This window comes from Melozone crissalis, unplaced genomic scaffold (genome assembly GCF_028551555.1).
Source record: "Melozone crissalis strain CALT ecotype California unplaced genomic scaffold, PUWL_Pcris_2 ptg000008l_1, whole genome shotgun sequence".
In the NCBI taxonomy this organism is placed as follows: Eukaryota; Metazoa; Chordata; class Aves; order Passeriformes; family Passerellidae; genus Melozone; species Melozone crissalis.
Genome location: NW_026535786.1, coordinates 11,104,208 through 11,131,399, shown reverse-complemented (window position 1 = coordinate 11,131,399; position 27,192 = coordinate 11,104,208). Strand labels below are relative to the sequence as shown.

Below are 27,192 nucleotides of genomic sequence, written 5' to 3'. Positions count from 1 at the left end.
ATATGAGGAAGAACTTCTTTGCTGTGCAGGTGCCAAGCACTGGAACAGATTGCTCAGAAAGGCTGGGAGTCTCCCTCACTGGAGATATTTGAGAACTGTCTGGACACAACCCTGTGCCATGTGCTCTGTCTGGAGTGGGCACATTGGACCAGACGATCACTGCGGTCCTTCCAACCTGACCCATTCTGTGGGAGGCCTCAGCCGTTACACAGGAGTGGCCTCAGCCACCTCAGCCGTGCTGCCGCCGCTCACGAGTTCAGGTCGGTTCGGGTCCACCCGGTTCGGTCCGATCCGGTTCGGTCCGAGCCGGTTCGCGCCGAGCCGGTTCGGGCCCGTCCAGTCCGGTTCGGCTCGGTCCGGTCCGAGGCATCCCGGCGCCGCCGCCCTCGCGCTCCCCCGCGCCCGCCGCGCGCGTGCCAAGCCCGGCCCGGCCGTTACGGCACCGCCGCCGCTTCGCTGTGAGGCGGCGGGAGCGAGCGCGGGCGGCGGCGGCGGGCGGGGGGCTCGGTGCAGGGAACAGCCGCGGCCTCCTCGCCTCAGCCGCGGGGAGGAGGGACACCGAGGAGGGGGAAGGCGGGGTGGTGGTGGGGGGGACGAGGAGAGCGTCGCGTCGCGTCGCTCGCTTCCCTCTAGGACCGCGCCGCCGGCGGGGAGGAAGGGGCGCGTCTCCCCGGAGCCTTCGTCGCCCCGCGCCCTCCTTCCCAGGCCCGGTGCCGGAGGGGGTGGGGGTGGGCGCCCCGCGGGTCCCCTCAGGCTCGGCGGTGCCCGGGGCGGGTGAGATGTCGGGCTGAGCGGGCGCGAGCCCGCGGGGGTGGGGTCCGCCGTGCCCGGGGAGGGGGCGGGCGGGGGGGTGGTTGGGACCGTCCCCTCACAGCCGTCCCGCCCCGCCGCGCTGCGCCCATGGTGATTGTGCTGCATCCCCCGCGCGCGGAGCGGGGCGAGCTGCCCGCGCCTCCCCGCCGCGCCCGCCGGGGCGCCCAGGTGGGTGGCGGAGGGGGAGCGGCGGCGGCGGCCGCTCGTGGTGCGAGGGGAGAGGGGCGGGAGGGGCGGGGGGGCCGCGCCCCCGGCCCGGGACCCGCGTTCCGCGGGCGGGTCGGTCGCGCTGCGAGCGCGGGGTGGGGGCCGCCGCCCCGCGGGCTCGCTCGGCGGCCGCGTCCCCGCACGGGTCCGTGGGGATCGGCGGTGGCTGTGGGGGCTGATCTTCCCGTGATGGAGCCAGGGGGGTGTGTGGCTGGCGTTGGGTCTGGCAACAAGATCTTCCCAACTAGGTTTCCTCTCCCCTTTTGTTTTCCGGTGTTTAAAAAAGAGCTGGTGGCACCTCGGTGCCTTTACTGCCTGAGATCTTACCAGGGGCTCCGTGTTCCAAGCGTGCCACTCTGTTAATCTTGGATTGATTCCATAATTTAAGCAAGCATCCTCTAGACATGTTATTTTGGTTTGGGTTTTTTTTGTTTTTCCTTTTTTTTTGTCACCGTTTATAAACCGCTGTTTATTTTCTGTGGCAGCGTGGGTTTTAATGCATGGGAGTACATGCTCCTTATGCATAGGAATACACGCTTCTGAACTGAAATGTACTTTTCTCCAGTCTCATCTGAATCCTAAGGGTTATTCTGGGGGAGAGGTTTAAAGGTTTAAAGGCTCACAAAGAAATAGGAATTGTTTTTGTAGGTTTAGAAACTTAGTTTCCTCACATGTTCCCCTGTAGGTACGGATTTATCTATCCGTTGAATGTACATTTTTAAGTAAAAGAACAAACTGCTTAGCTTTGTGGGCTTTTTCCCCCTTAGAATTGCTTTCTGTGATAGTATATTTGTGTAAAATACTTAAAGTTGCACATTTCCCCTAATTATGTTCATGTCATCATTTTCTTTTGACTTTGCTTACTGTTTTGAATAGCACCTTTTCTTCCTTTGGGATTTAGTTTATTTCATGCCTTTGTATGTTTATGTCTAATAGGGATGTTTCTTCTTTTTTGTTTTTTCTCCCTAGGTGTTGGTGACTTCAGTCATTTAGGGGTTTAGTTCTGAGGAAGCAGAGACACAAGGATTGAGTTTCTTTTACGTAGAAAGCGACAGCTCTTCACCAGTACTCTTTTTACTCCTTCCCATCCTTCCCTGCTCCGTAGGGGAGACCAATTTGGGAATTATTTTAAACATTCATTTACTCCCGCTTCCCTCCCTCAGAAATCTACCCTGGTCCCAGAGGCATCCGCTAGACAGTGCCTGACAGGACCAGGAGAGCGTTACCATTGCTTGCTTGCTTTGGGAGCGTCAGTAGTACCCTTCCCTCCTTTGGGGTGTAGTGCAGGGAGGCACCCAGAACACTTCCGTGCCACCCTTTTTGGTTAGTCGAGGATCCAGGAAAAGGGGTACCTAGCAAGACACGTGACCTCCTTAAGGGAGCCAGAACTGAAGCGGCACTTGGCACGCCGAAGGAAACACCCATCTTTAGTGTCCTTTTCGTCTTCCACTCCTTCCTCCCCAAATTTCTGGTAAGTCTCTTCAGCCCATTCATTCACGCAGTGCATGTTTCCCTTCCCCCACTCCAGGCGCTGGGAGAGGCATGCACGGAGACTGTGGGGTGGGGGAAGGGAGGAGGGAAAACTGGCTGTGTACACACGGATCGGGGAGGAGAGGGGGTATTACTGTGCCACACTGCGGGGGAACCTGGCACAGGTGGAAAAGCAGCTGATGTGGGAGGAAATGGTTGTTTTATTTCAGCCGGGCGTGCGTGCGCACGCAGGGACAGTGGAGGGGCGTGAAAAAGCTGAGAGCCTGTTGTTGGAAAAAATACCAGGACCAAAGTAGGAGGATGGCTGATACTGACCAGTATTGAGCTCATGTTGCAGGGAGGAAAGAGAATGGATTATTCGGTGGTGATGGGGAAGTGGGGTGTGTGAATGAGAAATCTTGCCTTCTACTTGCAAGCGTGAGCACAGAGGAGGAAAGATGGGGGGTGTGGATGTCCGCCTTTCAGAGGCAGCTGTTCCTGGGAGGATTGCTGCTAGCATCCTGAACATCACTCAGTGCAAAGGTGGAGACAAGGAGATGAAAGCCATCATGGGGAGTGCAGTTGCCCGTCTGCAGGGGTGGGAATGAATGGGAACAATTAATATATTCCCATGTCCTTTGGCTGTTGCAGTCTACAAATCTCAAAGGGAAAAGGAGGCGGATACTGTGATGTGCTTTCAAAGAGGTGTGCTTGGGGTTCACCTGCCTGCAGAGACTTTCAATTCTCTGATGCATGTGTACAGGGTGGATGATAATGCAGCAGCAGTGGACAGATTGTGCTGCAGCTTTTCAATATATTATATAAAACGCATTTAAATAAATACTTTAATTTTTCAGATTCTTCAGCTTTTAAAAATGTGTTCTTTCCAAAGATTCTCAAACAGTTATGTGACAGTCTTAGGAAAACTAGTTTCTGGTACGTAAAAGAGGAATTTTTCTTGATGTTGGCCTTAAGCATCACCATGAAGCAGCATTGTCAGGAGCAAGTTGACTTATCTTGGATTTATTTTTCTAAAGATGTCAGTTCTTTTCTCTATCACCATGTGATATATTCATCATCCATACATATTTCGTAACATTTTCTTAAGATGATCATCATTATGGTATCTTTGTGTGGAAAAAAATTCACTTGTGCTTTATGCTCGAAACAACTGTGAACTGTTTGCAGACCTGCTCTCCCTATGACATATAAAGTCCTATTTTTGGGGTGTTTCAAATGCTGCTCTCTTCTCATTAAGATGAGACAGAGATTTCCATGATAGTGTATGATGGATTACATGCTGGGTCATGTGCTGGACAACTGTTCATTAGCTGTTTAACTGGTCTGCCATCTGAGATTGACTTTGTAATTCAGCTCTGCCTTGAGGTGTCTCCTGAAGGAGATAACTTGCAGGCATCTGCCAACCATTCTTAGGTCTTCACTGTCTTGAAATGCATCCTTCCAGCCGTTCTAGAAAGTGCTGTAATGGTAGAGATGATTGGTTTCTTTGGAAATGTGTACTCAGTTGCAAGCCTTAGCTAATTTATGATGAAAAGGAAGTCAAAATACCTTTTCCAGCTTGAATAGCACTGTTCTGAAAATGAGTATTGAGGGATAAACATTAATGGTGTTGTTAATGTTACTCATAGTCAGGCGGGTGCTTGGAGCAATGTTTTTCCTAGTTCTCCTTTTCCCATGGTGGTTGTGACTGTCAGTCTTTTGCTCATTCCTTCTCAATTCCCTGAGATTTTTATTGTCAGTATCTCAGATGTAAGAATTAAACATGTCTAGAGGTATGCTAAAACTAAGGTTAGGTTTTACCTCTCTTTTAAACACTGAAAACTGTGGAGTTTGTGTTATCTGCACAGTGCTGTAACTGAGGGTCTGAGCCAAGCTCTAAAAAAGGGGTGATTCTGGGAGGGGCTGCTGGTGATAACTGTTCCACTAAAGTGTTTCCCAGATCCCACTGTAGGCAGTGGGTGTGTGCTGCAACATCAGATCACAGCTTGAGCAGGTGGAATAACTAGATCACATTGATCCTTGATGCTATAAACATCTGGGATTCCATTCATTATTCCCATAGGGAAGACACAACCCAGACTTTTTAATTTACAAAAGCATTGAGTAGTTGCATCGTGAACAAAAAGAATATTGAATTTTTTTTGCATACTAGATACCTTTTATCTTAAGCATTTATCAATAATACATGAATTAATCAGTATCTCCTAAAAATGGGTTTCTTGCTTCATCTTAAGGGAAATACATCACGGTGAAAAAGAAAAAGAAATGAGTCTATTTTTCTCCTGCTTTTGGGTTTTGAAGACAGGAGAACGAGTAAATGAGCCATGGAGACCAATCTCCCATTCCTGGAGGGAGAGGGAGGTCTCTAATCTTCTCTGAAGAGAACAGCTCCTTCAAGGCAAAAAGAGTGGTCTTCAGAGAAGATTTCCAGATCTCTCTAGACAGCTGATCTGACTGGCTGAATTCCCTGTTATTTCAATAAAACATATTCATACATGATGTAAAGTAGAAAAGAGCACAGTGAGTGCTTTTGTTAGAGCAGCTGCTAGAGGTGTACTGCAGATTGAAGGAATGTGGGAGGAAATAGGTTTGCATGTGCTGGGGAGGGAAGGAAGCTGCTGTGTGATTGCTGGAGTAAGGCCTGCCTTAAGCAGGATAAGGGGGCTACAGCTGAAAGTTGGGGTGAGCTTTCATTCCCTCTATAAATTGCAAGGAATCTGTTCCACGCAGTGTGTTCCTGAAGCAGTTGTGGCAGCATCTGCTTGGCTGGAGTGACACACAGTTTGATTTTTATCACAGACCTTTTACTTTGATACCACCCTTTTTCCTTCTCCCAGTCTGTTACACACAGTTAATTTTATGATTAATTTTTGCCTTCGAATTTCATAAATCTGTGAAGTAGTTATTGGAAGATTGTACTTACTTTGACTGTAGTAGCTTTGAGTGAAAAGTGCACTTCAAGTGGCCATCTTGAAGTTATTTAAACATCTGCTCTTCCCCTTATATATACCATAGTTACTTTGCAGTAGATGCTCTCATGGATTAGGAAGTATTCTTTGCACACCCAGCATTGTCTGAGGCTGTATCTTTTAGATTGAAATGGGTGGAGCTGATTTTCAGGGAAGAATTCTGGCAGTGATATCCAAATTCAGAGCATAATGCTTTTGTGCATCTGACTGCAGGGCCAGCTTTCCTCCTACAAACCATTTTCTTGAGAATGTGCAAGGGATTTTTAAGATGTTTGGGTTAATAGGGTAAATGCAAGTTTTTTTATGTGAGATTTCTTACACAATCAAAATAGATTAGTCGGTGGGACTGAAACTGATGAATATATTCTGGTTTTAGGAGCAGAATGTTAGAAAAAGAAATTCTTTTGGGTAGAAAAAAATATGCTGTTGGGTTGGAGGTGAAGGTTCAATGATTTAGGACTGCTAGTTTCTGTCTCTGCTGCTGGCTTGTTGCTTGTTCTAAAGTGAGCTTCTCAGTCATTACTTGCAGACTTGAGATGTTTACCTGCCTTTCTTATGATAAGATGGGAGCTTTTGTATATACATTTATAAAACCATTAAGATTTTGAGCAAATGAGATGTAGTATTAGGAGGGAGATGAATAGCCATACCCAAGGCATTTTTATACACCTGCTGGTTTAATATCCTCTTTGATATATGGACGACCCTTCTTGACAATGTTGTAAATTCTTTCAAAAGTAGAAGATGGAGGAAAGAGAAGGATATTAGCTGATTTTTAAGGAATTAAGTGCTGAAATGACAGTCAGGGAAAGGTAGTAGTGTATTTAAGGGGGTGGAGGGGGGGCCACGTAGAGAAGAGATTTGGGACAATTTGAAGCAGATTGGCAAAGAAAGCAAAAATGGGGACAAAGTACTTGATTCTTGTATTAGTGTTAGAACCAGTACTGAGGGGGAAAAAGCCTGAAACCACAAAAAGCCAAACTAAAACCCCAAGCAGGCAGAAATATGTGATGTTATCTGATTTATGTCTTTTTTCCTTGGCGCTGAGGAATCGTGTGCGGTGTTTCCCTGCCCGGGCGTTCTCCCGCGGGTGTGTGGGACGGGCCCGTCCGGGCCGGGGGCAGAGCGGCGCTGCCCGGCAGGGGCGGCAGGTGGCGCTGCTGGGCGCGGCCGGCCCCTGTGCGAATGGCGGCGCTGGGGGCAGTGCCGGGCCCCGGGCCGCGCCTGCGGCGGGGGCATTCCTGCCCAGAAACACTGCCTGTCCCGCCGCCCGGCGCTGGATGTTGCTGCAGGAAGTTCCCTGTAAACTACCGCGTCCAGACATCCATTGTTGAGGGAGATACAAGTGGGGCAGGGTCTGAGAGATGTCAGCCATTGCCAGCCCAAGCCTCATCTTGTCCTTTTCACTTCGAGCTGCTTTGAAGAACAAAGAGGTTCTTGAAGAGATCAAAAGATACTCCTTATAACCTCCCACACCCATTTTTCTGCAGGGAGCAAATGCTCTTTTTCCTGCTTTACCTTGAACATCTTGACTGCATTGAAGGGCTGGTCTGGATCTGTGATCGTGTTTCCATAGCTTCTGCCTTTTTCCAGTCTCTTAGTATGAAGAACTGTAGTTCTTGGCTTTATTGCTGCACCTCATTTACCAAATCAATGAAAAAAAAGTCACAGTCTTTATGTGTTGTTACTATGGTTCTCAGTACCAGGAATAAAAATGTCCATTTAAAATTTTATTTTCTTATTAAGAAAAGCTTGTTGTGGTAGAAAAAAAAAGTTTTTTAATACTAGAAAAACCTAGCTGTTTCTTAAGGTTATAACTAAACAATCCTTTGTCCTAAGACCTGCTGCAGAAACTAAAATTCTTTTTAATATCAAGTGATAGCAATTATATACTAAAGGTGGTTTTATATTTACATTGTGTGCTGGCAGCAGTCATTATGACTACCAGGCAAAATTCCTGTTTCTATCTCAGAATTCAGTTCTGCTAGGAGCTCATGTCAGTTACATTGGTGAAAGTAATGATTTTTTCATCTTTACTTTAATAAGAAAGTTTAAAGGTGGTACAGAAAACTGTTCTGGTTTGCTCCAGAATTCCTGTTCCCTACATCATGCTTGTTTTTCTTGAACACAAAGGAGTAGTCCATTTATGCACCTGTAACTGGTTTACAGCTTTAAAAATAATTCAGTAAAAATATATTCAGTCAAAAATAGTCCAAGTGCTCCAAAGCAAAAGGACCAGTACCTTGCTATTTTCTCTTCTAACCCTATTGAAATTCTTCAATTGGAGCTGTGTTTTCAGTTCTTGGGCTTGAATTCATTAGTGCTGTTTATGTATAAAGGTGATTTAAAAAATGCGATTTGAACCAAGAAAGGGCTACCACTGAAACTCTGGCCTAGATTTTGCTTTATTTTACATGTGTTAATGTTCTGACATTTTTTGGTGCTCCTTGTTCCATTGGTTTTTCCATTATTATGTGTTCTGGATACTACTTCATATAGTTCTAAGTATATCTCACAGCAGATGTGAAATATTTGTGAGAGCAGAACAGTCCTAAATAGTTACCTGGAACATTCTGTGGGAATGAATTTCTGTTCTTCTGGTCTGCTTTTTTAACATAAAGAGTTTATCAACACTCTACTGTTCTATATGTGAGGGAAAGAGACAACTCGAGTCTGTCACTGGGTATTTAGCAGTGCCTAGGAGAAGGGCAGAGTTAATAGAAGGAGTTATCCTAATCATGAAGCTGAAATTCTGGCCTTCAGACGTGACCATTCAAATTGTTTTCAGTTACATCTTTGTGTACTTCTTGAGGAGAAAGCTGGGATGAGGACCAAGACCTAATTTCTAGCATTTAGCGTTCATGGAATGTAAATGGATTTGTTTCTGTTGTTGGTACTTTTGTTTGCAGAGTAGGTGTAGACATTATTTTGCTTCTTGGAGGTTGGAAGTCTGTTGAAATGGACTGACTTGTGCAGAGGAAGTGGGACTTAGTAGAGCAGGGATCATGAAGATAAGAGCCTGTGTACTATAACAGAGTCTCACCTTCTCCTCTGTCTAGCAGTTCCACTGGAAGGAGGCCTTGAAGGTTGCAAGACAAGTCCAAGATGTGCAGTTCAGTTGCTCCCAGGCTGTGGTTCTTAACAGACCGCCGCATCAGAGAAGATTACCCTCAGCAGGAGATCCTGAGAGCCCTGAAGGCCAAGTGCTGTGAAGAGGAGCTGGATTTCCGGGCCTTGGTGATGGATGAGGTGGTGCTGACCATTGAGGATGGAAATCTTGGTGAGAATGAGCTAAGGCTGGGAGTGTGCTGAAAGGGTACTTGGAAAAAGATTGTAAAATGGAGCATCGGTACTATTTAATAACAAATCCCATGTATGCCAGACTGCCTGCCATTCATCATCTAAATCATCATGTAGATGTACATCATACAGGTTTTTTTAGAAAGTATTATGTTAATCAAATATAATTGTTCAGTTTGCTAATTTGCATTAGAACCACTGTTACCTTTCCTCTGCAGAAAAGAGAGGAGGATTGTGTAATTTTGGTGAGTTCAGGGTAAGGACTACAGAACCCCTGAATTAATAAGAAATCATGGAGCTTCAGTACTTGAACTTTGTGGGTCACATTTAAGAGTCTCAGAGGGACTTTTTTCTTCTGTTTGTGTTCTGGCTCCAAAATAGAAAACACTGCAAATAATCTAAAAGGAATTTTCAATGAGCAGTACAAAGTGTCACGGAACTAGGGGTTATAATGTGATGTAACTAAAGCATGCTGCTGTACGGATGTGGAGTTATGTGAATTCCAAAAACAGTGCTGATAAAGTATGTGCATCAAATAATTTGAGCTATTACTACAATTTACAGTGTTAAAAACTAAATGGTAAGATTTCTGTTCTATTTTTCTTCTAGCTTTTTTTTTTCCTGTGATGATTAAAAAGGAAAAGTAAAATGTTAAGTTGCATTAGAAATGTTAAGTAAAAGGATTATTACTATCTTATTACTTACTATCTATTACTGTAGATAGTAAGCTTATGTGATGGGAAGATACTAATACCACCAATGTCAAGCTGTGTAACACTTATAATTTATTTCTGTTTCAACATTTTTTAATTTGGATTTCCTAAAGCAAGGAGATTGCAGTGGGTTTTTTTTACCTTTAACTCTTTCATTCCTCTTCCCCATTTATCAGTCAAAAAACATGTATTGCTGGAGATCCAGGGAAGAATTACATTTCTGAAAGTTGTATTAGAGTAATTTTGTGCGGGAAGAAAACATGAAAGTCTCTCAGCTGTGAAGAAGAGGCTGCCATGTAGACCTTGTTCCTCTTTGGGTAATCATGTGTGGGAAGGGAATCATAAAACTGACTCTGGGGAAGAACTTTGGTCAGAATTTCTACCCTATTTTGGCATGAATCAATCAACTAAAAACACATGCATGGTAAATCCAGTATTTTTATTCTGGTATTTCTAAACTTCTGTTTACCTTTTTTGTCTTTTAATCTGAGGAGTCATATGATTTTTATCACAGATAGAAATTCTGTAGGATGTGTTCAAATCAAGGTAACTTCTTGTCAGAAAGTCTGAGCTCTGAGCGTGCTTTCCTTTGGACAGTGTGTGATGGGAACGTAGGCATTGTGGACTGTAGCTGCAGTCTCTGAGGTGCATAATTAGTCCTTCAGCATTTCAGAACTGTTTTTTATTTCTTGGTGATTTCTTCTTTTCTGTCTTCTGTCTATTTTTGGGGAACTAAATAGGGCAAGTGTGAATTGTGGACCTTTCTGCTCTCTTCTGTCTAATGTCTCCTAGCACTGTGTCTATTGCAAGGAAAACAATAAAAGAAATGAATGTTGGAAAACTAATACTGAAGAATGTGTAGTCCGAGAACAAGAAAAATTAAGAAAATTGCTAGAACAAAATACAAGAAAAGGGAAGTTATTCTCATACAGAGTGTTCATTCAATATGGTGTAAATAACTGACCATTTGAAAAAGAGTGAGATAAAAATGCTGAAAAATTGTGGATAGAATTTTTTTAATAAGTAGTCTGGTCTGTCTAATTGTGTTGTGGTTTTTTTTTTTTGAGGGGTGAGAATTGTCTTGTATCAAACAATTCTTTCTCTTGGAGAGCAATGAAAAATCTTCTCTCTTAATTTTCCAGTTGTGTTTTTTCTAGATCTTTTGCTTTGGTAAAGATTTCTGCTAGAGGACACAAGCAAAAGCTTTGTGTTTAATTTTCCTTTTTAAAAACCTCAGTTGGCCTAGAAAAAGGTGTCCTGTAACAAAATCCAGGAGGTAGTGCATTCTGTACCCTTTTTGTTATCTACTGTTGTGTGAGGGATCCAGGTTGAGTAAAATTTTCTATGAGATAGAGGAGTTGATGAAGAGAATGTACCTTCAGTGGATAATCATGTGCTTTTGCTTCCTTTTCTGTTATTATTTGTCTTGAAAGCTTGGCAATTCAAGGCTCAAACTCTGAAGGTAATGCGTGATATTGGAGGAAATAATAGTTGGGTTTTTTTCCATATATTCACACTTTGGAGCTTTTTTTATCCTTTAAAACCAAGAAAATTTCTTAAGTAAATTGTTAGAAGAATGTTAAATTTACACAGTCAAGTTGGATACTACAGGGTGCTATTTAAAACCTCAAAAATTTGGTATTTCTTTAGATGATAGAGTCGGTAATCCTTCTTGTGGACTTGCTGACTGTCAGGAACATGGCTGGAGACTTGAGAGACCAAAAGTTTAGTATAAGATATTTAAAGGCTTGAATTATTTACTTCACAGGGGTAGAGTGGAAAAGACACTTCTAGAATTAGGAAAATTGAGCAGAACCATGGGATATATACGTGTGAAAATTGTCCCTTCCACAAACCACATGGCTTGTACCTTAACAGTAGAGCACACTGATGCAGATATCACTGATGCTCAGGCCAAAGTCAGAAGCTTTTGTGATGCAGAGATTTACAAAACTTGTGTCTGTCAGACGTGATACTATTTGCTATAGCCAAAGAGAAAGGGGGAGGAGGGGCGTTGTTTCGCTCAGTGGATTCAGCAGCAGCCACTCCTTGGCGCAGGTCTCTGCTCTACTGCAGGGCAGGATGGGAAGTGTGGCTGGATTCCCAAAGCAAACCAACAGCGTAGGCCCAGCAATCCTTGCTAGTTCCTTTTCTTTCACAGCTGAAACTCAGGATGACCCAAAATCCCAAGCACCCCATACAAGCCCCGTATCAGCAGCCACATGGTGAACCTGTATGCAGCTCAAGATCCACATTAGATACCTCAACACTGCATGAGTCCAGAAGTGATTGTAAATCCAAGTTAAAAGATGTAGAATTCGTTTTTCTTTTTTAGTCTAAAAGGAGATTCTTAAACTGATTTATGCTTAAATGCTTTTGGAAATAAGTTCAACAAGTGTTTTTTGAAATTAACAGTGGTTTATGCCTTACTTGAATAGGAGTCTGCTTACCCAAGCCATGCACTCCTTTATCTTTTCCACAGTGGCCGTAGTACTCTGTAGATTTCCAAGGAAAAAGCTGAGAAAAAATAAGTGGAGGAGTAGAGCTGTATAAATTTCTGCTTCTCTGGTGGGTTGAGTGTGCTGAGATGGTTACTGAATCAGACATGCACAACATTGTTGCACAGGAGTGGACAAGAATGCATGTGTGGAAAAAAGTGGAGGGTGATACTGGGCTGGTTTGATTTAAACTTGTGCTGTGTAGCTGTAGCCCAAGTTTCCTAAGAGCTAAATTCTTGAAACTAAACCAGTCTAGGACAATCTAAAGTGGAGCATCTGTGTTCCTCTTGTCCTTTTCCAGCATTGCTGTTGCTGCTTGCCTTGTAAAGGACTTCATGTCTCTCTTGACTTGCTTTCATGTTGTACCTCAGATAATTAAAGAAAAAGCTTCTTCTCTGTCTGCTACTTTGCAAGATCTTGCATTTGTGTGAGTTGAGTTGGCCAATCCAATGGAAGATTACCTCCACCAAATAATTAACAGTTTTCTGTTGGATTAGATTGTTGCACTAACCCATTTTGTGGTCACACAGTTCCTAGTTCTGGTACACAGGCAAGGAAGAATGGGGTTGTTCTTTCAAGGAATGGCTTGTATTTATGTTGATTTAGGTATAGTTCCAGAAATACTTCAAAACAGGAATTTTCTTGTGGTTGAGATGTCTGATTGTGTCAGCTTTAGGATTATTTTGTTTGTGCATGGCATTTGGTATTTACCAGATGTAAGGATTACAAACTGAAATGTCTAGTTTTCTAATCTAGTTTGGCAATTCCTATATTTATTTGGAATACAAATAGCAAGCAATGCAACAAAACTCTGCAGGACATTTTTTAGACATTTATTTGAAGTCTTAGCAGTGAGTCCTGTCAAAATGTGTACTTTTAAACTATATGTCTAAGCTTGCTAATGCAGTGATGTAACAGGCTTGAGGAGTTTGCAGCTAAACAAATCACAGCTTGTGAGCAGGGGTGTGTAGTGTGAGATGAGGTGGAGGTGAGGGAAGCTGGTAGGAAAATCCCACCCTATAAGGGGACTTTGTGGACAAGAGACAAAACATACCCATGGGTCCTCTCTTCGTTCTGAATATTCTTTCTTTTTCCCTGTGTCTAGGATTGAGTAGTACCTTTCCCCATGGACTCCAGACCTTACCTGTAGGACAGCATGGTTAAAGAACTATTCTTCTGTGAAGAAAATGTTAGGGATATTTGGATCCTTCCCTCATTAAAATGATATATAGTAATGTTTTCATTAAATTGTTTTGCTACCAGAACAGCAGAAGTTGGAATTCACTGCGTCAGCAATTTACCAATATCTTTATTGTAGATTTTTGGAATCTCCATATTTTCTGATACTGTCCTGTGAAGGAAAATAGTTTTAAGGAAAGTAGCTTTGATGAACTTTGAACTGTTGAAGATGCTGGAGTGACTTAAGTACAAAACAAAGTATTAACTTTTCCTAAGACTTACTTGGCTTTTCCTTTGGGAATGTGAAACCAGATGGTCAGCTTAGGTGAGGAATAAAAAGGGCGTAAGAGTCGTGTATTCTAAAACAGTAATACATTGTGCACTGTCAGCTGACTTTTCTTCAGTCAGATGGGTAGCATATGGAAACAGATCTCTTACCTTCATTTTTTCTGCAGAGGAAGTATTAGAACATAGATTCTTTTAATTTGGTAAAGGTTGGTGTGCTGGTTTAGGCATGTGATTTAGGGTTTCCAGTGTGGGCCTGAACTTTGCAATAGAAGGCAGTGTCTTGTTTAAGTCTTTCATCTTGCAAGATGTGCTTTTGTTTCGTGTGATCTATCCTTCATTTCTTATTTAGTTTGAACTAGTAATGAGTAGTTGTGATCTCTGATTTTTTTCACACACTGGATTAGATGTAATTTGAAATAAACATGGAGGAATTGGCTTAGTTGAAAGATTTCTGTAAAGTATAGAAAGCTGGGGAGAAAAAGGTAAGGATGGATAACAAATTCTTGTGTTTCCATGTAATGGTAAGAAAAAACAAAAAAGCGCTTTGAATCAGCTAGATCCATGGCAAGAGAGGGCTTTTACGTATATGAAATGGTTTCCACATCAGAATATCAAAACTCTTAATATTTTTGTAAGACAGTCACCTAAAGACTGTCTTCTATCATACAAGAGGGAACATAGTCATGTCCTCTTCCTCTGGCTCTTTCAGTAGTCCCCTGGCACTTGTTAGTCCAGCAGTGCACCTTAATGTAAGAGCTTTTCCTGCAGCATGCAGCAGTGGCTTTGGGAATGATGGAACAGGAGCAGGCAGCCTTGGCAAGGTGCCTTTTTGAGCACTGCAGAGTTGGCCTGTTTCCTGCTATTAACTGCAGCCAGAGCAGCCATTACTTCCTCTGCAGAGTTGGGAAATTGGTTTGTGACTCAAGTGAGAGCAGGAGAAGGAACGGCATTGTGTGCAAAGGACTGCAAGTTGGTTAGACATGAGATGGATTTTGTGCTGTGGAAAGTGCTGGGCTTAGAATCACTTGAAACTTCATTTTTGATGTTCTTTCACTGTGGAAATTGATCACTTCCAGTCTGATTGATGCTAAAACAGTAAGGATTACTGTTAGGCAGCTATGGACTATATAGAGGAGATTTTGGAATGGTAGCTGTGTTTAGAGGTGGGTGTAACCTAGTATGTGACACCCCAGTATTACATACCCAAGACAAACACATCTCTACTAGAAAAAAAGTAACACTTGCTTTATTATCATGTTTTAATAACAGTGCCTTTCAACAGCTGCCATGTATGTTAAGAAGAATTGGTTTGGTTTTTTTCAGAACTCTGACACCAAAGACAACTTTCTTACAATGCATATAGAAAGAAAGGATTTGTACTCTGTAACCATCCTGGGTGTTCTTGCAGTTTTCTTCCTTCCTGTCAGGGATTTCTATTCTTATATGAATGATTGTCATCTTAAACTGATGCTAAAATAACAAAGGCTAACAGTGAATTTGATCTTCTCAAAATTGTTCTGTTTCTTCAGTATGTCACCAGTTGTAGATACAGGCTCAGTCCAAAGCCACCTTGGCAAGGTAGAGGGGTAGGAATGTTTCTGCAGGGAGGTATTTTATTATGTTAATTTCAAAGGGCTGTGTTAAGGTCTGAAGTTTTTCATTTGCATGTGTTCTAGAACAGCCAGCCAGGAAAATGAGACTTGTAGGGCACATCATCTTGAACATACGTGCATGTCATCATATCTGAAAATGCCAGAAAGCATTGCCAGATTTTTAATTGTTGTAAGAATTCTCAGGAGTGACCATCTGGATGATAAACAATGTAAAAAGGGACAAAAGCAAGATGAAAGAAGTGTTTCCATACATCCTAGATGAGAAATGAAAATTAGCCTAGCGTTTCACAAGGCAGTCTAACTGGTTGGGGGTTTCTGTGTCACTTTTCCAACAATCCCTGTTCCAGTGCTGGGTCACCTAAGCAAGTTTTGCTGGCACATTTGTCTGAGCAGTTGTATTGTGAACTGGGTCTGCATACTGATGTGGTTTTAAACCAGTGTGTTCTTGGTGGCAGGTGTTTTTTTTAGACTTCATCAGCTCTCCGAATCAGGGAACAGCGTGGCTGCACAAACAGTTCTTCAGCACGTAAATCAGAAGGGCAAACTGTGTGTTGGAGTGGGAGAGATTAGAAGATAGCCCAAGTATTGATGTGAAAAACTTTTTTTATGGAACTGACGGCTGTGCTTGCTCTCCCAGATTTGTGATCAGAGAAGTACCCTTATCACTTGTTCTTTAAGCAATTGACTTTGTCCACCTTTTCTCAAGTCTGGTAATTGTCCATTTGTGAATGATGGGTAGTTGATTCTCAGTGATTGTGAATGTGAGACAGACTGGTACTGCTGAACCTTGGCCAGTATTGAGATGGTCTTCCAGTGTGAGGCCTGTGTTTGGATTGATAGGGGCTTCTAGGAGTACCAGTGTCCATGGACAAGTCACTTTATTTTCATATTTTTATAAACTCTTATGTGTGAATTTTGGTGAAATACCAGTTTTAGGAATTACAGTTTCCTTTTGCATCTGCCCTTTACTGCATGGAAGGAGGGGAATGAAGAGCAGAACAACAACAAAAAGAATGTCACTACTGAAATGATCAATTATTTTTTATTTCCTTTTAGTATAAATTATTAACATTTACAATGTCATAAAAATCTGTAATGGTGTCCTTATAATGATTATTCTTTGAATGGTAGAGCTTATATGATTTCCATCTCTCTAAAAATCTAGTTCATTTTAGGATTAAAAGTGTGATAAAATGCCTTTTTATTTGTTAAAAGTAAAGCAAGTTGAAGCAGAATGTGTTAGAGCTCTGACAACTTGAGCAGAATACCTGACAGCAAAGATATCCTGCTTATGTTATGAGAGGAACCCTGCTTGAATTGCACTAATTAATTGTGTTAACTTGTAGGAAACCTTTCTTATTACACAGAAAAGTTTACTTGCTCTGTACTTCAACATAGGGCAGGAATTGAGCTGGGGGCTCTTACTGTGTTTGTTACCCATCTCGACACGTCTGTGAGTAAAGCATGGGAGAACAGATATTGGAAGAGACACACTAGTGATTTGATCCTTTTTGTTAAGATGTGAAGTAAAAAAGACTAGGTATGCCAGTGCTCTTGATTTTTCGGTGAGAAGGGGGTTGGACTCCACTGATACAGTTATTAGGGTCAAAGATTTTGTTTATTATAATAGTTGTAATGTAACACCCATGAAATTATATGCTCGAAATCCATGCTATCAAATCCTGTTTCTTGGCAGTTTCTGTCTAAAGAATAATTAGATCTGGTAGGGAAACACAGCAGTCAGAAGATCAATAAATATTTCCCTCGAGTTCTAAGAACTTGATTTGAAAGTATCCTCTAGGTGTCATGTCAGTTGTCTTGTTGTGTTGATACGATGCTGGGGAACTTTGAGGGGGATGATTTCCTTTTAATTGAAGTTTTTTCAAGGACAGAAGAAGAAGTCTTTTGTAAAAAGCTGTGTAAGTGTTCTCCTTAGTTCAAAATATACAGCTATGAATTGTTTGACAAGCAATTTAGAAATAGAGGGTAGACAGAGCTGTTGGAGCACAATGCAAAGGTGATTCTCATTACAGGTCCTTTTGATATGCTCTCTATCAAAACACTGGGCATTCCCCGTCCCTGGGATTTACAGGGGTTTAAGTCAACTTGAGCCCATTGCTCTCTTCAAAACTCTTTTGGCTAATCATTCTGTTTTTATCCTCTAGGTTGGGCTGAGCCCTGGATACACTCCCCCATGCTGGTTTAGTTACCTTGGGGAGACATTCAGGCTCTTGCTGCTCTCCTGGACAAACATTTACACATGCAATTGATTCACTCAACTGAGAGTCAGACAGTCTCCTAAGTGTTACAAACCTTTATCCTAAAAGCCACCTTCTGGTCTCTTTTGTCACAGAATGGTTTGAGTTGGAAGGGACCTTAAAGATCATCTCATTTCACCCTCCCTGCTATGGGCAGGGACACCTTCTGCTAGACCAGGCTTCTCAAAGCCCTGTCCAACCTGCCCTTAAACACTTCCAGGGATGAGGCAGCCACAAATTCTCTAGGCAGCCTGTGCCAGTGCTTCATCACCTCGTAATCAAGAATTGCCCCTAATATTGAAAGCAAACCTCTTTTTCAGTTTAAAGCCATTCGCCCTTATCCTGTCACTACGTGCCCTTGTAAATACTCACCATCTTTCTTGCCGTCAACTTTCAGGTACTGAAAGGCTGGAGTTTGGTCACCTGAAAGTCTTCTCCAGGCTGAACATTCCCAATTCTCTCAGCCTTTCCTTATGGAAGGGGTGCTCCACCCCTCTAGTCATCATATGATAAGGTCAACTTGCTTAGCCACAGCTGTGGTCAGTCGCTTCCCATATTTTCCTAGAGCTTCACAGGCACATCATGTTTGCTCATCTCTGCTGAGCCTTCCCAGGAGTTCACTGATCCATCGTGTGGAGAAAAGAGCTGTGAGTACATAGAATCTGGAGTTTGGGGCATTTGCCTCAATGTTAGACTTGTTTAGCCTCTGTCTTTGATTGAAGTAGTAAGTGCAAGTACATTTCTTCCCAGGTTCATGCCCTGACCTTAGAGATAGAATATTTTCATCTTTGACGTGCTAGCTGTATGCTTTATGTAACACAGAGTGATATGATACAGAGAGAGATCAGCCTAGGAGGGCTCTGTGGTCTGATGGCTGTGTCAGTATTTGGGTCCCATATCCAAGTAGCTGTCCTTGAGTGATGAGGTAAAAGGGTATCTTCACCACCAATTTGGCTTACTGTGAAAAGTGCCAGAATCCCTTTGTGAATCTAGTGTGAAAAGTCAAGCTGCTTCTTCCAAGGTTCTTGTCATGCTCCAGATAGTACTGTGAAGGTCTTGAATTAATGAATAGATTATTTTGGTTTCCCCACCCCCAATAAAAGTTATTTGCTTTGACATCTCAATGGTTGACCTAGCTGCTGAAATTGCTGATGTCCTGACATTATGCTTACTTCCTGGTGAAGTCAGGATTTATTTAAAAGTATAATTTGAGACACTCAAGATGGTAAAAGGATGACAGGTCCTAATTTATAATGCCTTCTTCCTTGCTTTCCAGTAAGAAGAGCATATTGTTTTGCTTTCTGTCTTATATATGAAACAAAATAAAAACATCTGTTGGCCAGACAGGTGACACTGGTACAAAACTGCTACTTCACCTAGTTTGGGCAAGGAAATTTTGAGTTTTAGTACTGATTATGTTTTAAGTGATGCATTTATGTCTGATAAAACATTGAATGAGGATTTTTTTGACATTGCAGATAGGTCTCACATCACCTATCTTAATATAAGAGTGGGCTAAACCTTTGCATCAGATTTTTATTGCTTAGAATTTGTCCTTCCTTATTAATAATATATCTGACTCTTAAATGGCTCTTTGAGGCTGTCTTGTGATTTTTTTTTTGCCAAGTCATGCAGTGGAAGGAGGACTCTTCAAGGAAAAAAGAATGTTTTACCCCAAATCTGTAAGGATCTTTTTGGATGGAAAGGCTTGGAACAGGAACTCAGTTTGGCTGAAGTGGCTTTTGCTAGTGAAAGTAGACATAAATTTGTCCCAAATTGTTACCATTTCAAAAAATAATCTGTTAAGTGTCTTAGAGACTTGTTTAAACTTTACAGCTAAACCATTTGAAACATAGCTGTGTATTATGGAAAAGAAAGATTCTCTGGTGTTGTGGCCTTCTGTCTGCAGTGAGATGGAGGATACAGTTTGGTCTGAGCACACAATTTAAAGTAGGGATCTTCTTTCATATTGGTTATACCTCTTCTCTCTGACACAAAGACCTGAATGGCCCATCCAAATATAATGGGGGCAAGATGATTGAAGTTGGTTTGGGGCTGGGGACTGAGGTGCCAGTGAAGAAAGATGTGGTGTGAAGGCAGTGTGCTTGGCAAACATGCTGGAACAAGAAACAGTAACAGGAAGTGATTGTGGAGAAACTCTTGCTAGATAAGGAGTTGCTTCCCTCATGAAGGAAATTGGAGACTGGAACTGGTGGGAACACAGGTTTTGTGATGAAACTTGCAAAATGAACTAGGAGACTCAAATGGGAAACAAGTTTGAAGGCAAAGCAGGCAAGTGAGTGGTTACAGTGGTGTTCAAAATTGCAGTCAGAGAAACTACGTGACAGTAGGAGAAATCCATGGTTTGGAAACTAACTGGAATGTCTAAGGGGATCAATTCTATGGGGAGGATGAATGGGAAGTGAGAATTTGGGGCAAAGCAAGCTGGTGTCACCCTCACATGCTATTCCACCATGTCAGGTGTTACTTAGGTGTCAAGGGATGAAGTTTGCTTTTGATTATCTGCAACTATGAAGATAAAATTCTCTTATGAGTAGCAGCAGCAAATGACCTAAACTTACAAACTGGCAAAATCGTATTTGGAATTTTGTCTTCTTTGTTGTGTATTTGTTTTCAGCTACTACATTTTAAATTACTTAATTGCTTGCTACTTTTTTGTCAGCCTCCTTAAAGTACATGGTGTTCTGCTCTGGAAATATTACTTGCAGTATGGTGGAGAGGACAATTTGTAGGATGCCTTTTTTGTGATTACAAAAATTTGTGACAATTGAAGCAGAACATTGCTGGAAGAAAAAATGTTAGTCTGGTGATTTAAATTGAACTGCTCAGAAATTGCCTTTAATTGCATGTTTTTGCATTTTCTGAGTGCCCAGACTTTGGATGATAGGATCAGCTTGATGAAAGAGCTGAATACTTAGATCCACAAATGAAGTCAATAAGAACGGCATGAGCAACTGAGAAATCATGATGCCTCAAATGTGGCATCTAGAATTCCTTTGTCAACACTTATCTCTGGGTTTCCCTCCCCCATATGGGGGTCAGTAGAATATTCACTGATTTCTTGTGGTGTTATCAAAATTAATTATGACTGTGAAGGACTTAGATATTACTGTGATAAGCACAATTCATAAAACTCAAGAAGAAACTAACAGTGATGTGTTTTATGCAAGGATTTCAGTATACCAATCCATGGATTATACACTAAACAATGTAAAAGAAAATACAGTCCTCAGTCACTACTTGTTAAATGAGTGCTGTACCTTCTATGCACATTAGGTACCTGCTGTGGGGAAAAATAATGTTTGTTTGTGTAATTGAAGACAGTATGTGTGTGGGGTAGTAGATCAGTGCTACAGACATCCTTAGTTATGGCTTTTTCTAACCTTTGTGGCTGCAATAGTTTTCTCTTAATGTAGCTTTTGAATGTAATATTGAATACCTACATTCTTAGTAAATAAAGTATGTGCACATAGGGACTGTGCTGGATGCATCAACACTATTTACTATCCAAGTTTTGAAAAATGTAGATGTAGGGGAAACCAGGAGTGCTGGAATGATAACTAATTACTTGGGTGACCTAATACTCATGTTTTTGAATAGTAGTCCATGGATAAATTTACCTTGAAGATAATGTGTATTCTGTCAGTGAGACCAAGGAATTTTACCTGAATACCTGGGAGAGTTGCTCTTATACTTTGTTCTCCCTTCTGCTTGTTTCATGAATATGTAAATTGGCATGTCCCCATTGTTATTGTACTCGACTACTCTGGAAATTGGCTTATTCCACTCTTGGAATTCAGTTTGCATTCTCTTGACAGCACTGCTTTCAGTGTTTATATTTCATATTTTATGAGGTGCCTTGCAGGCTTTTTTCATGGTTCAGGATATCTTCATAGATATAAAAAAAGTAATATATTACTTTTGGACATCAACATTAAGTGTTGGGCCTTCTGTTCCTGGATGAGGAACAGACTCACAGGGTGAACTACATTCTTAGTTCTGTGGTCAGGCAGGATGCCCTGCTTTGAGTTGAGATTTTTCTTAATATGTAGGAAGGGACCACTAGTGAGCCTGGCTGAGCCTGCAGTGACAGAGGCAGCTGGTTGTTATGATAATGAAATTATTTTTTGTGAGCTTCAGATTCCTTGCACCAACCACACTGTTCTAGAAAGCAGAGCCATGCAAATCTTGCCTCTCCGTGTTGTGGGGCAGCTTTCTTTCCTATGTCATGCCTTTTTCTTCAATGAATGTTGTTGTTAATAACAGGAGAGGCCATACCAAGTTCTCCTGCTAGTGTTACTATGTGTCCTTGTTCCCCTGACTCAGACAGCATTCAGGAATATCCTGTAGACTCGGAGTAAAAGTTTAACTCTCCTTTGTCTGGCGTGCAGTCTGTTGCTTCTTATTCCCAGTGAGACAAAGTTTTGGTAAGTGTATCTTAAAAATCCTTTTAAGGTTCGAAGTAGCTTTTTTTCCACAAAACTAGACTCAAACTCAACTCAGGTCCTAAAGGGTACTACCCTTTGTTTCCCTGACAGCTTTCTGCACCTGCATCTTTCTGTGAAGGCCTGTCTTGTTGGATGACTACATCCACCAGGAAAATGAAATGATGATGTGTGAGGCCCATTTTCAGTTGTTTCTTTAGAGCTTAAAAAAGAAAGCTTACAACTTCTTTCCCCACTTTGTTACTTTGCTTTCCAGACAGGATTTGCCTTTACCATATATTAAATTTCTTCTTTGATGTCTTTCCAAATTTCCTTGTGGTCAGAGAATCAGGCCTTTGGTCCTGTCTCTCCTCTACAACTGTCAAACCTATAAAAGCACTTTCCACTTCTAGCATGAAGAACTTGATCTTTAATTTTTAATGACTAAAAGAACTTGTCAGATGATCTTGATAATGCAAAAGAAAGGATGCTGCCCAGTGAACCCACATATCTAGTTTGAGATATGAAATAGGGCATTGTGGAGCAAGCATCCTACTGTTACAGCTGGGCATAACAATAAGTAACTTAAGAGCCCAGGCATACTGCAGGAGAAGGCCCCAGAGAGTCAGGGGGATAATTGAGTTTGAAAGGGACTTTTAAAAGACATCTGGACCAACCTTCTAGTTACAGAGGCCAACACGAAAGCTAGAGGCAGCTCTGAAGTTAGATCAGGTTGCTTGGGGTATATGAAGTCAGGTTTTGAATATCTCCAAGGATGAAGCTGCCACAGCCTCTCAGTGTGTCACAAAGTTAGACCACCCTCATGGAGTGGGTGGTCCAAATATATGGTCACAATGTGTTAGCGTGCTGTATCAGTTGCTGGGCTCTTGTCTAGCTCTGTGCACTCCAAAGCAGAGCTGCATGTGTGTGATCTGCTCCTTTGTGTGAGGCACAAACCCTTCTCATATTCACAGCCTGTCCTTCTAAAGGAATCTTTATCCATTCACCACAGTACCTCAGGCATGCAAACTATCCAGCTGCCAATTGAGGAGAGATTATGGGTTGAAGTCATGGTAAGTGCAGGTAGAAATAACTTGGTATTGACTGGCAATTTTTGAAATGTGCATGTTCATATCCTGCTTCCTTTTCTTTTTCTGTCAATCTTCCCAGGATCATTCTGGCCTAAGACTGAAATGGTTCTTTGTGCACTCCTCCTTACATGCTTGGGACTAAAGGTGAGGCAGGATTCTGAAAGTGCATGCCCTTTGTGGATGCTTTGAGTTGAATAAAGTTCAGTGGTTGCAGGCAGAAAGGATTCTGTACATGTAAACTGCATGTCTTGTTGCTTGTAATTGTTAGTCCTGCTCAAACAACTCTGGCCACTGGGTTTTTGTAGCAGTTTTGCTGCAAATTTTTCTTAACCTGAGAGCGTGGAAGCCGCTGGAGAATGTATTACCTGCATAGGACAGGAGTTGGAGAAACAGAAATCAGTCTGATTGGTTTGGTTTTACAAAGCTGGAGGCTGGGCTAGCATAGTGGCAATCGAGTTGTAAATGCAGAAAGAATACCCACCTCACTATAGATAATTCTAGTCTCAAAACAGCACTATCTTGACAATTTAAACTGTTGAGATCTTTGCTGTCCTTGCTGTGATCCAGGTTTCTCTGTTGCAGTTGACACCTGGATTCATCAGATCCTGCAGTGAGCTTGTTCAGCTTGAAACACCTGCAAGAAATTGAATTCCACAGAAGAACAGAAGAATTTCCTGCTGGTGTGGGAAGCTTACAAGCTCACCAGTGGGTCTGTGTATGAGTGATAGGGAGTGGGTGGTACTATATGCCACTCTAGGATTGCATGGAGCTGGAGAGTAAAACTGTTGGCAGCAACAGTATTTAAGTCAAAATTGTCTTAGAACCACAACCTTATGTGAGTGCTTTCTTCAGCACGGGAATTTCTAAAGAGGTGCTCATTTCTTCCCCTTTCTTGCTTAGGTCTTCCAAGGTTCACAGCATGCTGTCAGACCTTTTCCTTTCAGAGTTTTTAATCTTTTTAAGTCGTTAGAGGCAGAGTCTAGGAATGAATGTAAATTGCAATTCAGTAACTAAGAACAGATCAAGAGTGGCATTTGGTAGTGAAATTCCATGATTGTGTTGCTGTAAAATGGAAGAACTTGAAGAAAAATGTAATCTGCAGATATTTAAAGGCAATTCTTTGAGTAATCTGTGGAAGAGCTAAATGAGCTAAGGAGACTTAGCATACCTGAAGTGGTAAAGCTTTTGTTTCTCTTCTCTGCCATTGACTTGTGATGAGAGCTGTAGATCCTTAGTGGTTTTTATTTCTTTGTTAATTGGGCGGGTGATTATTTCAGACAAGAGAGCTTCAGATCTTGTAGTGTAGACGAAATGTTTATAAAGATACTTACCAGCTTGTAGGGATTGGTAAACACAGAATTACCCTTACAATCTAGAGATTAGTGGTAAATTGGCTGATCTCTTAAATGTGTTGCCTTCAAAAGTCAAAACAAGCTGACAGTGGGAGGGCTGTCCCATCTACTTGCTTTAGCATGGTGTCTGTGAGTAAGGTACTACCACAACATGATTTTTGTATTTGACTGGACTGGTTGGAAGGACTGTGTAATAATGAGGAACGTTTTCTTTCAAGAAGAACGTTATAGATTGTATGGAATGTATTAATTAGGGAGCATACTAAGTAAGTATCTTAATTATTAACATGTTTTTGTGACTAGCTGGAAGCTTCTGCATCCAGATCAGGTGCAAAATAATACTGCAGTGTTACATCTGTGTTGTCATTACAGTATGGGCATGGAGCATGTGTACAGCTATTGCAATGTAGTTTTAACCCTGTAAAGTCAGAAAGAGGAGGCAAGCTCAGTGAGTTTGCTTACAGAGGTGTAGGAAAAATGGATTTCTTGATTCTTCATTCATATACCTTTGATTTGTGTATGGTTCTATGTTAATGTCTGTCAAAACTAAGAAATTTTGGGTTATAGCTTTTTTAGAACAACTTTTTAGGGGACTGAAGGTGTTTGTGGAGGAAAATACTGTACTCACAATGACACTTCAACTGTTGTATACTGTATGTCCAAGTACCAGGTTTTCTCTGACACATTATAAAAACCCCACAAAACAACAGACTCTCCTAATTGACAGGAATTGATGTTATCTCTGCAAGCTTTAGAGTCAGTTTCAATGCAATTTTACCCAAAATACCAGAGCGAAATTCCTTCTTTTAAGAAGGATACATTTGTTTCCAAAACAAGTGCTTCCAATTCATAAATTGAATGCAGTTTTGATGAGGAGGGCTTTAGACTACAGTGACAGGTCAAAACAATAAACTGAGGGGATCTGTCCAGTCCCCAGAATTCAGGCTCAGCTAAATATATTTAGGAAAAATTGGAAAGGAGAGGGAGTTGGATAGAATTTATTAAAAGTTTTTGACAGTGTAGACATTGTTTTATAAGTATCTTTTCTGTTATGGGAGACAGATATGAAGGATCTGTGTCTTCATTACAAATTGAATCTCGCATTGCATGCTTCTCCACTTTGCTTCAGCACTTTGCTTAAGTAAATAAACGGCATCTCCTGGTGTCAGAAGGTATTGTTTGGTAGCAGACAGAGATGAGGTGCATTGTGGTAGGCATTTTAAAGGTATTTAGTAGGTTTTGATATTACAGGAGAAAAAATCTGATTAATCTCAGATGGGAGGAGAACCTGTTATGGGTGGCTTGAAATCTTCCTTGGGATTTCTGCTTTTGGAAAGACCTTTTCAATCAGCCTTTTTATTTCAGGTGTATCCTTAACTTTTTTTCTTCACCTGCTATTCAGAATGAGCAGAAACAGCACATGTTTGCTGTTTCTGCTCATTCTGAATAGCAGGGAATGGGAAAGACTGACTGAGTGTTAAGAGTGGAGTTAGTTTACAGTAATTTATGTATATTTAGCAATTCTGTGTTAATTGCTGGACTTGATTTTAGAGATTTTTTACAGCCTTAATGATTTTATGATTCTGTTCTTGTTCGGTAACACTGAATTAGGATGGGATTGTTTAGTGTTTGACTTTCTGCATTTGAGTTGGGGAAGAGATTCCAGAACTTGTTATTTCTAAGGCTCTCAGTATTGGTAGGCTCTGGATAGATGATACAGGACAGATACCTGCCACAAGTGGGTGTTCTTTCAGTTGAAGATGCCTTAGACTTCTAAAACTCTGTCAATAATGCTTATTTGACTCAGGAATGTTCTGAGATCACCTTGTGGAACTATTGTACAAAAGTCCTAATGAGATACAAGAGGCTCACCATGTAGAAACTAAAATATCATGTCTGGCTATTAAACAGATGTCTGCTTTTGAAGTGCAATCTGTGCTGAGCAGTGGGTTTAGGTAAAGGTTTCATCATAAGGGCTTGCTAAATCTACAGCTCCTGATTTCCAGAATACATTTTTTTCAGAATACTGAAAAAAAAGTATAGTACTGTTCTAGTACTGATCAGTTTTGTCTCTGCTCTGTGTGACTTCCTTGGTACTGCTGAGCTGTGGAAGTGTATCCTGGTGGGAAAGCCTTTCTGGCAAAGTTTTTGTGGAGAAGTAGGGTGAGGTCATATTAAATACATAGGGTTGAATGTTAATTTGGTTTGAAAAAACTAGTGAGCAGGATAGGAAAGGAGAGAATTTGGGCTTAAAATACCCAGCAGAGAACTGTTGGAGAAATCTGTTTCTGTGGACACTAGGATAAAAAATAGCTTGGTAATACTAGATACCAAAGAGGGTTTTACATGGCAGTGACATTTTGGAGGAATTGTGACAACTTAATGATCAGACTAATAAACTGTGGCTGTTAGGTGATAAGTGATAGAGGAAAAATTCCTGTGCAACTTCAAAGGGGGAAGTTCAGTTTGGTGTTAATAAATTTGTGGTTCTCTAAAATTTCAGTGCTTAGCTGCCTTTCAGAGGTTAAGTTCTGGTTCAAATAAAATTGCATTTGAAGTGTGATACTTTATCTAGCATACAACTGCCACAAGCAGCCACTTCTCAGAAGAGGAATTTAACTTCAGTGACTGCCTCTGTCTTTGGCAAAACCCCCAGGAATTGCCAATTGCTCCAAAATACTTATATATTTCAGTGAAATTGTGTTTTTCAAAGAAGGTTTGAAAAAAGAAGTTGGAAAAAAAAAGTTTATCACCCAATTTCTGGACATTTTATGTTGTTTATAGTTGGGTTATAAGATAGATACATAAAGTTAAATTAATATAGCAGCAAGCTTTTGAGATATAGAGTGGTATTTAATGGATATTAATTCTGCTTCTGTTAATTATTCCTTAATTCTGACACAGTCTTGGCAGAATGTATATTTGAAGTATGCTGAGTTTTGAAGATTTTAGAGATTTAGTTGTGAGGGAATGTA

General features: G+C 41.4%; 2 protein-coding genes across 5 annotated transcripts in view; one reads left to right on the top strand and one right to left on the bottom strand.

Annotated features, from left to right (window-relative positions):
- Window positions 1-204: 204 nt before the first annotated feature.
- Window positions 205-2,208, bottom strand: LOC128933206 (basic proline-rich protein-like). Its single transcript, XM_054270135.1, has 2 exons — window positions 2,192-2,208; window positions 205-1,243 (listed from the first exon to the last, which is right to left on the bottom strand). The coding sequence occupies exons 1-2, from the start codon at window positions 2,206-2,208 to the stop codon at window positions 205-207; spliced, it is 1,056 nt and encodes a 351-aa protein (XP_054126110.1).
- RIMKLB (ribosomal modification protein rimK like family member B) overlaps window positions 637-27,192 on the top strand; it is a 40,454-nt gene continuing 13,898 nt past the window's right edge. The window contains exons 1-3 of one of the 4 annotated variants that reach the window (XM_054269966.1): window positions 637-774; window positions 1,990-2,491; window positions 8,540-8,760. In XM_054269966.1, coding sequence (XP_054125941.1) covers window positions 8,586-8,760 — 175 coding nt within the window. In that variant the 5' untranslated portion in view covers window positions 637-774; window positions 1,990-2,491; window positions 8,540-8,585. Of the gene's footprint in view, window positions 775-891; window positions 982-1,989; window positions 2,492-8,539; window positions 8,761-22,944; window positions 23,010-27,192 lie in introns of those variants that run through there. The other 3 variants (XM_054269967.1, XM_054269965.1, XM_054269969.1) reach the window with 3 other exon arrangements.